The sequence below is a fragment of the Hyperolius riggenbachi genome, chromosome 2 (genome assembly GCF_040937935.1).
Source record: "Hyperolius riggenbachi isolate aHypRig1 chromosome 2, aHypRig1.pri, whole genome shotgun sequence".
Taxonomy (NCBI): domain Eukaryota; kingdom Metazoa; phylum Chordata; class Amphibia; order Anura; family Hyperoliidae; genus Hyperolius; species Hyperolius riggenbachi.
This window is the reverse complement of record NC_090647.1, coordinates 64543992-64558206: the sequence shown is the minus strand read 5'-3', so window position 1 is coordinate 64558206 and position 14215 is coordinate 64543992. Positions and strand designations below refer to the sequence as shown.

Genomic DNA, 14215 nt, shown 5'->3' with positions numbered 1-14215 from the left:
TGGGGACGCGAGTGATTCTTCACGTTCCCAGACACATTAGCACCCTCTATGCTGCTATGTGGTATATGATATATGCTATAGCAGCATAGATGGCGCTATTGTGGCCAGGAACGCGAAGAATCACTCGCGTCCCCAGCCTGTCAGCTCCTGTCACCAAAACAGGAAGTGGCTGCCGGTGGGGCCAGGAGGATCGGAGGGAGACGGCGAGGGCACCGGACAGCTGCAGGGGGCTATTGGAAGCCCCAGGTGAGTAAAACTCATTTTTTTTTTGTTTGACTTAAGTGTCCCTTTAACGTACCAAGCCCGCAATCAACCAAACAAATTCTCTAAGATATGGTCCAGCTGGGTTGATTCCATGGACACTGTAATTCCAAACCTGGACATTAACGCCTCTCTCCAAGACCTGATCTTGGGTTGGTTCATACATGTAATTAAAGCCTCACTTTTCGCTGTTTGCTATATAAGAGTCTTTTTGTATTGTTCACTCTACCGTGTTGATGCTCATGATTGTATTTCTTCCATGTTTTATAACTATGGCTCTTGCCTATGCCGTGCATTGTAATGTAACTTGAACTGCATTTTCGTTGGGGATTGTTTTTGTTATGTTTTTTCTTTGCTCTATTAAGAGCTGTTTCTTGAAAATAAATAAATATTCTCTTTAAAAATAAATAAATAATAATAATAATTTGCATTGAGATAAAACAAATCTGATTGGCTGTTTGTGGCTCCACCCCGTTTTCTGAATTTGAACCCCAGTCACCCAATGACCAACTGTACCAGGTTTGAGGCTTGTGCCATTAACAGCGCAAGAATGGTAGCAATTAAATATTCCCCTTGAAAATCAACAGTTGAATTTTGATTGGATTTTTTTGGGCTCAACCCACTTTTATGAATATTAATACCAGTCACCCAGTGACCAACTGTGCAAAGTTTAAGAACCCTGCCATTAACAGTGTAAGAATGGCTGCAGTTTACATTTTCCCAGTGAAATTTGTATTTGTCTCCGCCTACTTTTTGGTTATTGGGATAAAAAGTAACCCATATGTTATTCCTGGACACTTTACTATGTGTGTGCCAAATCTCATTCAAATCCGTTCAAGCATTGTTGTGTGATTGAGTACCAAACATCCAAGCTTTCGCATTTATAATATTAGTGAGATTATTTATTAGATGTTTATATGATTTACAGTATATTGATATTTGTTCTGTTTTTTTACAGTTCCTTTGGAAGGTCTTAAAAGTCAAAGCCTCTTCGACGAGATGAGGTCGAATTACATCAGAGAGCTGGCCAAGGCCATTAGCTTACGGCACAAAGGGGTTGTTGCGAGTTCCCAACGGTTCTATCACCTAACCAAAGTTATGGACTCCATGCATGAAGTAAGTGGTTCTTTCACCACAAACATTCTATTGTTGAGTCATAATAAGGCAGGGCTGTCCAACTCCAGTTCTCAAGGGCCGAAATCCTCACACATTTTTGGTAAAGCTGAAATTAATTGATGGGACTGAATCAGGAAAGGTGTGGTTGATCAAGTAGAACACATTGCTCTATTTCTCTGTCCATCCTAAACACTGGCTTGGCTATGTCCATCAAGGAATGGAGTTGGATAACCCATGTAGTAAGGAAGGCACAATGTTAGCCTACAGGCTAACGATGTGTTCTGTTGCAGTGCAGGAGGCGGAGGGCTGATGTAACTGCGCAAATGTGACATCATGCTACGGGCGGGGAGAGCAGGGAGAACAAAGATAGCGCAAGTGTCACTATAAATACACTGTAATGAAGGGGTCTCTAACTGGGACCACTGTAGAGGAGAGAACTATTACAGATAAGCACTATAATGGATGGTTCTATAACAGGGGGAAAAAACACAAAAAGGTGAAGGTAATATATGGATAAATTGATCAATGCCTTAATCCAGGGTTGTCCAACTCTAGTGCTTAAATTAATTGATGTCACTGGATCAGGAAAGGTGTGGTTCATCAAGTAGGACACAATTCTCCATTTCTGTGTCCATCCTAAACACTGGCATGGATATGGTCCTTGAGGACTTGAGTTGGACAACACTAAAGTGACGAAACAATACCTAGAACAATGTCCAGATCTCATCATAGGCCATCATTTAGCAGGACGGGTGTTGCCCTACTCACACCTTCTGCTTGTGTCTCCTCTGGTCACAGCTGGTCAAGCAGCTTCACCTGTACTGTCTGAACACGTTCCTGCAGTCCCGGGCACTGAGCGTGGAGTTTCCGGAGATGATGACAGAAGTAATATCGGCACAGCTCCCCAAAATCCTGGCGGGGATGGTAAAACCGCTCATTTTTCACAAGAAGTGAACGTCCTTTCTGCTGTGTTCTTTGTATTATTTGGTTTTCTTTTTTACAGTCGGAGCTGCTTGATGTGATAAACATGCTTTTATTTTTGTAATTTGGTACAAAAAATGGGCAGGAGACCTAGTACTGTGCTCAGACCGCAGGACTGTTTACCAGAAGGCTTGGGGGGAGGTAGAGGCTTCCGTACCAAAGTTGGAGCAGAAGTGGAATAGTTTCCCCTAGCAACCATCCAGGTTTTGGATGGGTTACTATGGGCAACAGCTCTGGTTTTGCTGTGTTTCAGTACATGTGCCTCATACATTGGCCTCAATTCACTAAGATCATGCTGGAGATAATAAGGCAAGAGAAAACTTACCTCCACACAGTGAGAAAGTTATTTTATCTCTTCATTCCTTAAGTTACCTCTTCTGTAGGTAAGTTACCTCTTCTGTAGTTAATTTACCTCCTCTGTAGTTATTTTCACACGCAGTTAATAAACAGCCTGTCTTTAACTCTGGAGTTATTTTAAGGATTGAAGAGTTAACTTAAAGACAGAAGAGTTCACTTTAGGTTTGCCTGAGGTAAAATGTTTCCTGAATACGACATGCCTCATCACCATGGTGATAACTCTAGAAACGTTATTAAAGACAGGAGATAAACTTAGTGAATTGAGGCCATTGTATTCTAGTGCATTGCAGGACTGGCCTTTTATATCTTCCAATAGGACGAGATCACCCACCCGACTAGTACTCATGGTTCTGTGTCTAACACAGCAGTCATTGTGAAATTAGTAATCTGATTCCCTATAGGTGAAATTATGTAGAATTGAATAGAGGTGACACACAGTCACATGATCATAGCCAGCCAATCGGAAAGACATACACATTTTTCAAGTGATCCATTTCCTGCTGTTTCCTACAAAGAAAGTGGAGGTGACCCCTAATCATGTCATCGTAAGTAGCCAGCAGGGGCATAACAATAGACCCTGCAAGGGATGCAGCCGCGGGGGGGGGAAGGGGGGGCAAAAGCCACAGGGGGCCCTATCCTGAGAGACTGACAACTAAGGAGAAGGAGAGAAAAAGCTTTCTGCTCTCTGCACAAGTCTTCTAATGACTGCATCTGCTCAGCCACTAATAAGAAATCATACAAAGTTTTGCAGACAAAGATTTGTAGACAGTCCCTCTTCAGTGTGCAGCAGGCTTTTGTGTACAATGCCCAGTACCCAACCTCTCTACCTGTCCCCAAGTGCTGTGCACTGTAGTGATGCTGGAGAAGTCTGCAGAGCCAGTTCTGCTCCATCAGAGATAGACAGAGCGAGTGTAATAAGCTGAGGCAGGGAGCAGTTAGGCGGGAGTGGGCACCATCCAAAGTTTCGCAGGGGGCCCCGTGATTTCTAGCTACGCCCTGGTAGCCAGTCAGACATTTCCTGTCATGTGACCATAGATCATTTCCTGCTTCCTGTTTATCAGACAGGATTTTTCTTGTGGCAAAAACTGATCATCCGTAACCAAGACATGTAAAATGTCAGTGAGTGTTCCCAACTGCCAGCTTTTGACCAGTTCTAGAACACACCTTGTAAAATCAGTGAGCACATGTTTTAACAGACAGTGAAAGCAAAGGGTTTCTGGGTATTATTGTGCAATACTAAAAATAAGTGCAAATTCTTTACATTTTATGTATGTTTAATGCATTGTGTTTTACCGCATGTTGTGTGGAATATTTTGCACATAAATCTTTTTTGCCTTATTAACTGGTTGGCTGAGTGTGTAACGCATACTTCCTGTGCCATGTCACATACTGCTTGACTGGATTCAATATGCCCTGTGAGCTGTCTAAACTCCTCCCCTTTACCACCCACGTGAGGCAGCCACAGAGTATCCGGGAGGAGTCTCCAGTCAGTCTTTTCTTGTAAATATGCCTGCACTGGGAAATACGTTGGTGCTTTATAAATAACATTAATTTTTTTTCAAACAGTTTTATTGAGGTTTACAATAAAAACGTAACAACACAATGTAGAAAATAGGGAATAACATATTCCAATTAGCAGCATATCATGACTCTTAAACAACAATGTTCTATGTGGAAGCCACAAATCAATGCAAAGACTGAAATCATGATGGCCCGCCTGATTAAGTTAGCTGGGGAAGATCAATCCCTCCAGCGCGACCTACTGGACTCTGTTACATATAAAGAAGAACAACAAGGAAAAGTAAAATAAATGAAGAGAAAGGGAAAAGGGGGACAGATAGGAGGAGGGGAGGGGAAGATGGGAGATAAATAACGTTAATTTTACCTGCCGGACATACTTACCTAAGTAGTGGGAAGCTCCATATTTTTCCCTGACCTCCCTTGAGCCCACCGCTGCTATCTGGGACCCTCTTGATCTCTGATCTCTGTAGCCATGCTCCCATCCATACTATACAGGTGTGAGTAAGGTCTGCGCATGGCCAGTATAGCAAAGCCACTCGTGCATGGAAGAAAAAGGCATGCAGGGGCAACTTCATGCTTCTGGGCATGCGTGGACCGTATTTGTGCCTGCACAGTACTGTAGCGTTCATACACAGAAAGGAGCGTGGCTACATAAGCATATTAGACAACCCCTTGTCAATGTTCATACACACCTACCAACTATCTGCCAAACTTAACAGACAAGTTTGGTAGATGGACAGATAGTTGGTAGGTGTGTATGAACCTGGGAACCAGGGCAGAATGGTGGGCCACAGGATAATAGGGTTAGCCTCTGGACTAACCACTACGGGACAATCCATTACTGAAGTAAGTATGTATTTTTAATTCCAGCATCCGCTTCAAGCTCGTTTTCAAAGAAAAACGGTATCACTGTAGGTCTATGCACGTATTTTCCCCAATGTTTTATCAGACCCCCCCCCCCCATTAACTGAGATTACCCAAGTAAGAGTTCTGCCACTTAATACCAGACAGTTACTGGGGCAGGTATGTAATTACAACCTAGCTTGGAATTGTCATGAAGCCCCCTGGGATCCAACCCCCCTCCCTCCTTGCCATACCCAATCCCACCATGTGAATACCAATGCAGAGTAGTGCCGAGAGCGGTGTGACATTTACCTTCACCAGTGCTCACTCTCTGCTGCCATTTGCTCCCGATCACGTGACTCGCATTGGTCATGTGATCAGGAGTCTGCGAATAGCAGCAGAGAGAGTGCAACTGTAAAGCATGGTGGAGACCTGCATTGCTAGAGCAAATAAATATTACACCACTTCCTGCATTACTCTGCATGAAGGTGGGTAGAGAAAAGAGGAGTGGCCTCCCTCCTTCCCCATTATTGCGCGGGGGAAGGGGGGTCATGGGAGCTATTGTGACACCCCTACACTAGCATGTCTAACCTACTGTAAAAATCCCATGCGCAGGCAGGCATTGTGGGTACACAATCACATAAGTTTGCCTTCTACTTCATTAATACAATACTGTGCTTTACAGTGTTTTTTTCGTAAAGCACATTTAGGTCCCTTTTACACCATTACATAAAATCCTGCACTCAGGAGCTGTATGCAGCAACAAGCTGTATTGGAGCAAGCAATGACACTACATGTTTCGGGCGGAGCCCTTCATCAGGTGATGAAGGGCTCCGCCCGAAACATGTAGTGTCATCGCTTGCTCCAATACAGCTTGTTGCTGCATACAGCTCCTGAGTGCCGTGTCTTTTTTGATGTTTGTCTATAGATGTGCAGGTGTGGTATACCTGCTAGACGCTGAGCACCAGCTGGACGATTGTAATATCGTTTGTTCCCAGAGGAAGGAGGTTCTGTTTTGCTTTTACAGAAAATCCTGGTGGTTCTAGGCCAGGCATGGGCAAACTCGGCCCTCCAGCTGTTACGGAACTCCAAGCCCCACAATGCATTTGCCTTTATGAGTCATGACTGTGGCTGTCAGACTCCTGCAATGCATTGTGTGACTTGTAGTTTCGTAACAGCTGGAGAGCCGAGTTTGCCCAAGCCTGTATCTAGGCCCCCATAATGGAATGAGAGCACAGACAACAATAACACCTGTTAGAGAAGTTGACTGTTCTACTTTACAACCAAATAATATTTTGAAGCTAGAGTTCCTCTTTAATATTGCTGTCTCATACCTATTTCTCTCCGGTAAGCACATTTTCATTAATATAACCAGCACATCGTTTTTCCCTGAAGTACAAATAATACCCATCTGCAGCACAAAGGCGGGAGAGATGTGCGGGTTTTTCAGAGACATTTTCAATAATGAGCTGTAATTCGTGCGCACATAGGAAATAGGATTCTATCAGGCAGATAATTAATTTTTTGGCATTCCCCACACAAGACACAGTCACTGAGATAATAGCAGTGAGATCAGCGCTGCACAGAGCGGGCACCACAGCCCAGGACAATGTACATGCCAGTCCAGAGATGCTGCCGCGTACTCTTCCATTCTCTCATTACAACAGCCACATTGTCATAACACGGCTTGACGTCAGCTACCGATTAAAGTGAAACCTACCTTTGTTACAAAAATGGCTCCCCACAGCGCCTCTTCTCTGTGGCTGGGTACACACATAGCAGAAACGTTAGCGTTGCCTAAAACGCGGCGTTTTTGCCACTAATGGAAGTCTAAGGGCCGCAGGAAAAAATGCATATGCGTTTTCAAACCTGCGTTTTTAAAAATGCTGGTTTTGTTGCATAATATTCATAGACGCATCAAAAATTCACATAATAATAGTCAATGGGAATGTAATTGTATGCGTTTTTATATGCGTTTTTCCCCCCAAATAATTTTGTTTTGCTGTATTTCCGCTTCCTGTTGTCTTCCTAGTGATCTGCATAAGTGAAAATATAAGAACGCATGGAAAACGCATACAAAACGCATATGCGTTTTGAATATGCGAACCGCAGACGCATTAAAACATGCAAAACGCTTGAAAAATGCATCGCAAATGCACCAAAAATGCAGTAAAAACACACAAAAAACGCACACAACATTAACATAAAACATGACATAAAACGCAGCCTTTCACGTTATGTTATGTGTGCTTCCAGCCTGTTCCTTGCCCATTTCCGATCCCAAGGAAATTACGATTTCGGATAATGCCAGTTTCCGTTTTCAGATTTGCATTTTACCGATTTTCTCATTTCTGAGGAGTATTTTGTCATTTTTGTTGCACCAGAGAATGACAAAAAAAAAAAAAAAAAAAAAAAAGCAGAAATCGGAAAAACAGATTCTTGTAATTGGTCTAAAATTACTATGGTAATCCAATTTTTGCGGAAAAATTGCATTCTCTGATTGGTTCAATGCCTCCAAGTTCTGTGATTGGGCTAAAATTACCAAGTTGCAGATTGCAGAATTTCAATTGGAAATGCTAATTTCCGATCAGAAATGCGGAAATGTCAATTCTGCGGAATCCGAATGAGCATCTCTGTGTACGAGGGGGTCCTGATAACTTCCTGGCTTTTCCCAGAGAGAAGAGAGCCACAGTTATGAAATAACATATACTCAACATTTTCCCCCCAAGACTGATGCACCTCTTACAGCATAGTTGTAGAGTTTTTAGACTGTTCAAATAAAATTACTTTCGTTGGGCATCAAACCAGCTCTCAGCAGCATGTCTGATGTCTTTTCTTCAAGGTCGGGAACAGATAAATGGTCTGAAGAGGCCAGGTCAGGTGAGTAGAGGGGATGGTAGACGAATCGGAAACCCAGGGGGTTCAATTTGGCAGCCACAAAATTGGCCGTGTGTGCAGATGCATTGTTCTGCAAGAAAGGATCCCTTTGGTTAACTTTCCATGGCATTTCGTCCTACTTGCCTCCTTCAGCTGGTCCAGGAGGTTAGCATAATACTTTCCGGTGATACTGGATCCCTAAGGTAAGTAGTCCATTAACACAATACAGTCTTTATCCCAGAGAATGAACGCCATGACTTTTTTTTCTGGGTTTTTTTCTGGGATTTCTGGGTGTGGAACTTATTTGGCAGTGTGGACCCATTGTATCACCATTCCTTTGACCGTTCCTTGGTTTCAGGGTCATAGATGTGAAGTTTTCATACTCAGTCACTAACCTAGACAAAAAGTCCTGTGTAGCTTCAAAATGGGCCAAAATTGCTTTGAATGCTTCAACTCCTTCCTTCTTCTGATCACTGTTCAAACATTTTGGCACCAACTTCATAGAAAGATTGCTCATGTCTGCCTGTGAGATGTTCAGTACAAAACATTACTGTACATAAAAATATTTGTTTTCCACATGACGTGCACCGGGTTAGGGCTGTACCCAGGCCAAAACATTTATGTCCAGACTGCAGAACTGACATAACCTGACCTGAACCATTGCCCATATTCTGTCAAACCCTGTCCTGCAGTCACTTGTCAGCAATGTTAGCAAGTAGGCATTTTTGTTAAATACCAAGAGCTGGTCTGTTTCCACTGCTTGCGTTTCAGTTTGATATTTGGAACACATGCCAGTAAACCTGTAAGAAAAAAAGTGGGGATTAATTACCTCAGGGAAAGCCTCTGGATCCTGAAGATGCTTACCCCCGCTCCTAACCCATCCGTTCCTGCATCGGGACCCCTGAAAGTACACTGACTGCAGGCGCAGTACTTATCGGGCTCTACAAGAAAAACAATGCTGTAAAACACTTTGCCCAGGCGCACTAGCGGATTATCGCTCAGGCTCCGGTGGAGATAGCGGAGCCAGATCAGGTCCATTCTACCGTGCAGCCACAAATCTTCTGCACCTGCCCAGTGGAGCAGACCGATCGGGCTTGACTATTTCTGCTGGAGCGGTAATCTGCTAGTACTTCTGTGCAAACTGCATTGTTATGCTTGTGGACGGTTCGGGGGTCTCTGCGCTGGAGGCGGAGGATGGAGGGAAGCCTCATTAGGATCCAGAGGCTTCACCCTCCCGAGGTAATACCCACCAGGGGAACTTTTTTCCCCCCAGCAGGTTTCCTTTAACAATCACAAGGACATTTTCATTGTAGTGTCTTTTGTGGCAGTCTGTTCCAACTAGTGCCGTCAGATTTTCATCACAGTGCATTGCACCACAGTTTTTGTGTCATTTCACTTCTGTACAAGTGCACGCAAAAAAACACATATCCATTGTACAGAAAGAAGTTGTCTTTCCTGTGCTCTTTGCAAATCACAGTGTGATCAGGCCCTGCATGAGAATAATCAATAGGAGCTAGTGCAGTTAACTGCAGGGGGCGATGTGCCGTGTGCAGAGCTCTGCTACCCATTACAGCCAATCAGAATCCCCCTTACTGCAGTCACGCAGTGATAGATGGGTTGCCCTGAGCTCTGCACTTTGCTCATTTTAAGGCATGAGCCTGGATATGCGTATACTAAAAGTGTTTTTTATGAATTGTACATAAAAAAGAACAGCAATCCATAGATCCTCATATGCTCCTCTGCATCCTCCCTACGCCTGCTTACTCCTCTACAAGCCACCCTGCCTGCTAGAAACTGACAATCCTATCAGCAGGGAGGCATGGCTCTGGCTGACCGAGCATTCTGTCCCCCTTCTTCCCTGTAGGTTCATGTCAGTGAGGGTTATTCCACACTGACTGGACACAAGCAGGAGGCTGTAGGCTGCAGAGCAAGGGATAAGGATGGATGGATTGGTGCAGTGTTTTTTTTTTTTCTTTTGCCAAAACTATTTATTAGAAACCTTTTTTATGCATAATTGATTAAAAAGAATGTTCTGCTGAAAGCTTGTTTAAAAACATGTGCCTGAATGTCCACAGATGTATAGCAAACAGTCAAAGGACCACTATCGCTAAAATACATGTAAACATACAAGTAAGAAGTACATTTTTTCCAAAGTAAAATGAGCTATAAGTTACTTTTCTCCTATGTTGCTGTCACTTACAGTAGGTAGTAGAAATCTGACCGAATTTGGACTAGCCCATCTCCTCATGGGGGTTTCCTTATTTCCAAAAACCCTTAGTAAATGTCAATCAGTTGATCCATCCAAGTGAAATTGCCACCGGGACACTTGTGCGCAAGATACAGCAGATTAATTACTTTTCCCCCTCTAGGTCCACGTGGATAGTGGGGAATGATGTAATTCAGCTTCCAGCTATTGCTGGTGGCCTAATTACAGTGTTTTAAAAGTCACTTCAGCTCCGTCTTCTGACGGCGCCGAAGTTACTCACTGTGCGCCGCTATAGCCGTTATTTCTATTACGGTCTATGGTGGCACTGGCTGCGCCCACATCTCCTGCGCTGGATTCCACGTGCTTGAGCAGGGAGGCTGGCCAGCATCTTTGTAGAAATCCTTTTCAGAGAGTGTATTTATAAAGAATACAGGCCATGCTGAGAATCCCCTATGGAGAGATGGACTAACCCAACACCTGTCACTTCTGTCAGATTTCTACTACCTACTGTAAGTGACAGCAACATAGGAGAGAAGTAAATTATGGCTCATTTTACTCTGGGAGAAACCTACTTCTGTTTGAATGTTTTTAAATGTATTTTAAATTTTTCGCGAAAGTGGTCCTTTAAGGTGACCATACACTTCTTGATGTTTCCTGTCGATACCCGGCAGCATCGGTCACTCGAATCTGCTAGAAATTGATTCCGCAAATGATGCCCAATCAATTGATTTGAGGCCACTTAACGGCTGGTTGAGAGCATTGAGGCGTTCGATTATGGCATGACCGATGTGTTGGCAGCAGAGCTTACACTAACCTGTCCACCAGCAGGTGTCTTCTCTCCATCCCCACTGGGAGCTTATAGTCTCTTCTATCACCTGTGTCACATGATAAACACTAGAAGCTGAACACTAGTGGCCTCTAGGGGTCATGTATAGTACATGCCATGGTGTCTCTTGTGTTCAGCCTCTAGTGTTTATCACGTGACACAGTTTCCTCAGGAGAGAAGAGACAGTGAGGAGCGCAGGAATGCAGAGAAGACACACACCAGCGGAACGGTAGGTGTAAGCTCTGCTGCCTACACCCTACATGGGGGGGTGGGGCACATTCATTGCGGAGACCTGCGAGATCCAACAGGCGGTGCACGGCCAGACACATATTCAATATATTTAATGCTGAAATCTGTTTAAAATCTGTGCTTAAGGATTTGATTCCTCTCAGATTAGATTTGATAGGGATCTATCTGATGGTCGAATCTGGCGATCATCTATTAGTGTATGGCCACCTTTAGGCTCGGTTCACACCTAAAACTGCAAAATGCCGGCGATTACCGCTAGCGTTTTGCAGGAGTGATTTTTCCGCGATTAATGCACACAAATCACTGAGCACTGTAGCGGTTTGGGAGCAATCGTGATTAGTGGTTCTATACATGCTAATTGCGATCGCTCTGGAATCACCGGCAAACCGCTGCATGTAACACGTTTGCGGTTAACGCTAACCGCAAACGCGGCAGTGAGAACACTGCTCAAGTGTGAATGGACCTTTAGTGTAGAGACTGGCTAATTTCTGATGATTTTCTTTGACGGTCTATTTTTTGTTGTTGTCATAAAACAAAGACAAGAACATTTCCATGGCAACAAACAGAACCAATCAGATGAATGCGTTCACAGTGAGCGTAACCAGGAAGTAAAAAGTTGTTCATGTGCCATGTTTCTGGTATGACCTTTAATAACCAATCAGCAGTCAGCTTTCTATCACCAGTCTGTACTGGAAACACAGCTGCTGGAATTTCATTGGATGTTACAGGCAGTGCACAAGTGGCCGCTGCCATGACGTTACCATGACGTTACCATGACCCCATGGAGATGTAGATGTCCTTGTTGAACCGTTGGATGTTTGTAGCTGTGCTCAGTTGTATAATCCATTCCTCAGTCAGTCTCATGCTGTATTGTGCACCAGGATCTTTTGTAAGTGCCATAAATAAATTTGCCTGTAATCATATTTTTGTGAAATAAATACACAACAAATTCACTGTGGTCAATGCTGAATTATTCGATAGATGAGATAAATAAAAAAATGCATTTCTCAAGATAGTTGTCAGCTAAAGTGTAATGGTGGCCATACATCTACCAATTTTTCAGATCGATCGACAGAAATGATCAAATTGGTTAAGAATTGGTGCTGCAACATGTCCGCCCGATCAATGTTTCGATAGATTTTGGGCCAAAATCGGCCAAATGCGTTAATCAGACTTGCTGGAAAAATCTTGGTTGAAACTGCTTGATTGGGTGCTCAGCGGTAACGACCTTCCATATGGCAGCAGTCGACAAACGCAACGGACCCCTGGTTGCTGTCCCTCCAAGTGTAAAATGTCCCCTCCGGTACCCAAGCAGTGTAAAATCTCACCTATCCCACTGCCATGACTCCCAGTCTCAGCCACCATCACCCCCATATGGCACCAAGTGTAGCACATTGTGGTGCTCAGTGCTACAGCAGGCCTGGGGGTGACAGCTGAGGAAGCTGGGAGTTGTGCTAGTGGGCAGGTGTGCGGGCATCGGAGGTGGGGCGCATTTATATTTGGGAAGTAGCTAGGTGGCAGAGGTGGCGGCGCTAAGCCGGTTCTGGATAGATTTCATGCAGAAATCTATCGAGAATCGGCCTGCGGTTTATGGGCAGGCAACAGATCTCAATTCGATGAGAGAGATCTGTCTCTTGGTCGATCTGCCTATACATCGCTAGATATATGGGCACCTTAACTGCAGTTTGTCTTTCTTAAAGCTGGGCACAATTTGTTTCACTATAACGAAACAAATTGTGTCCAGCTAAAGCCTATTCCATGGAACAGTTCAATTTGGGTAAAGAGGCGCCCCAGTGTGAATAAAATTGGATTAAAATCAAGATAAAATTGAAAAAAATGAGGTGGCTTACCTCAATGACGATATCTTTGTATAAACAAAGAAATATTTATTTAGCACAGGCAACGCGTTTCACGGGTCTAAGCCTGCTTCCTCAGGCCAATAACAGTGCCAATTGCAAATTGCCGATCAGCAAATGGAACAGTTGGGCATTTTTGGTTGGCTGAAGATCTTCAGCAAAAACAGGGTGGGAGGCGCCCAGTATCTATGTATCTATGGTATATCTACTGATATCTCAAACATATAAACAGAAAAACTGAAAAAGAGATAATCTTACCTCTGCTGATGAAACACACCAATTATTGAAAATTAATATATTATTCAAGCACAATTGCTATGGTGACAACACGTTCTGCGGATTGTAACCCGCCTCTTCGGGTCAATTAAAAAACAGGTGCCTTAAAGAGAACCCGAGGTGGGGTTCTGACAATGCTATTTGCACACAGAAGCTAGGTCTGCTTATATTGCCCAGCCTCTGTTTCTATCCAGATCACCCCTAAGTTCCCCCTGCGCTCTGCTATGCCCCATAAATCACAGCCACGCTGTGCGGGCTGTTTAACTTTGTAATCAGCGGGGATGGAAGGGACGCGGGTGGGGACTTGAGCTATGCAGGAGGCGGGGGAGCGCCGAGACTGACAGTACATAGGTAAACACAGCCCGCTGTGACACACTGCGTGTCGACAGCGCGGCTGTGAAATATGGGGGATAGCGGAGCGCAGGGGGGGCTTAGGGGGGATCTGGATAGCAACAGAGGCTGGGCAGTATAGGCAGACCCAGCCTCTGTACGCGGATAGCATTGTCAGAACCCCACCTCGGGTTCTCTTTAAAAATGACACCTCTCTAGTCTCGCTCTCTTAGGTGACCAAAGCTCGAAGAACCTTGGAAGTCGCCTTTTTTTCCCCTCTCATAAAGATCTTTAGGTCTGCCTATTGTACAGTGCTGTATCCATCTATGTAAATCTACACCTGTGGCGCTCTCCCGCCAGATACTACATGCCATGTTCAGCAACTACAGTACATCGAGACTGTGACACATGGCTTTGCTTCTACCCTTATTATTAGTTTCGTATGCTGCCCTTTGCTAAGATTACTTAGCACTAGTACTTGAATTTAATATACATTGTATGCAACTTGGAACTGGG

The 14215-nt window shown here is 44.1% G+C and overlaps 1 protein-coding gene across 2 annotated transcripts in view; it reads left to right on the top strand.

Annotated features, from left to right (window-relative positions):
- The window catches only part of PGR (progesterone receptor), a 148570-nt gene extending 145267 nt beyond the window's left edge, over window positions 1-3303 (top strand). For both annotated transcript variants that reach the window (XM_068266849.1, XM_068266848.1), the window contains 2 exons: window positions 1220-1377; window positions 2176-3303. In XM_068266849.1, the coding sequence (XP_068122950.1) occupies window positions 1220-1377; window positions 2176-2331 (314 nt within the window). In that variant the 3' untranslated portion in view covers window positions 2332-3303. The remainder of the gene's footprint in view (window positions 1-1219; window positions 1378-2175) is intronic.
- Window positions 3304-14215: the final 10912 nt, after the last annotated feature.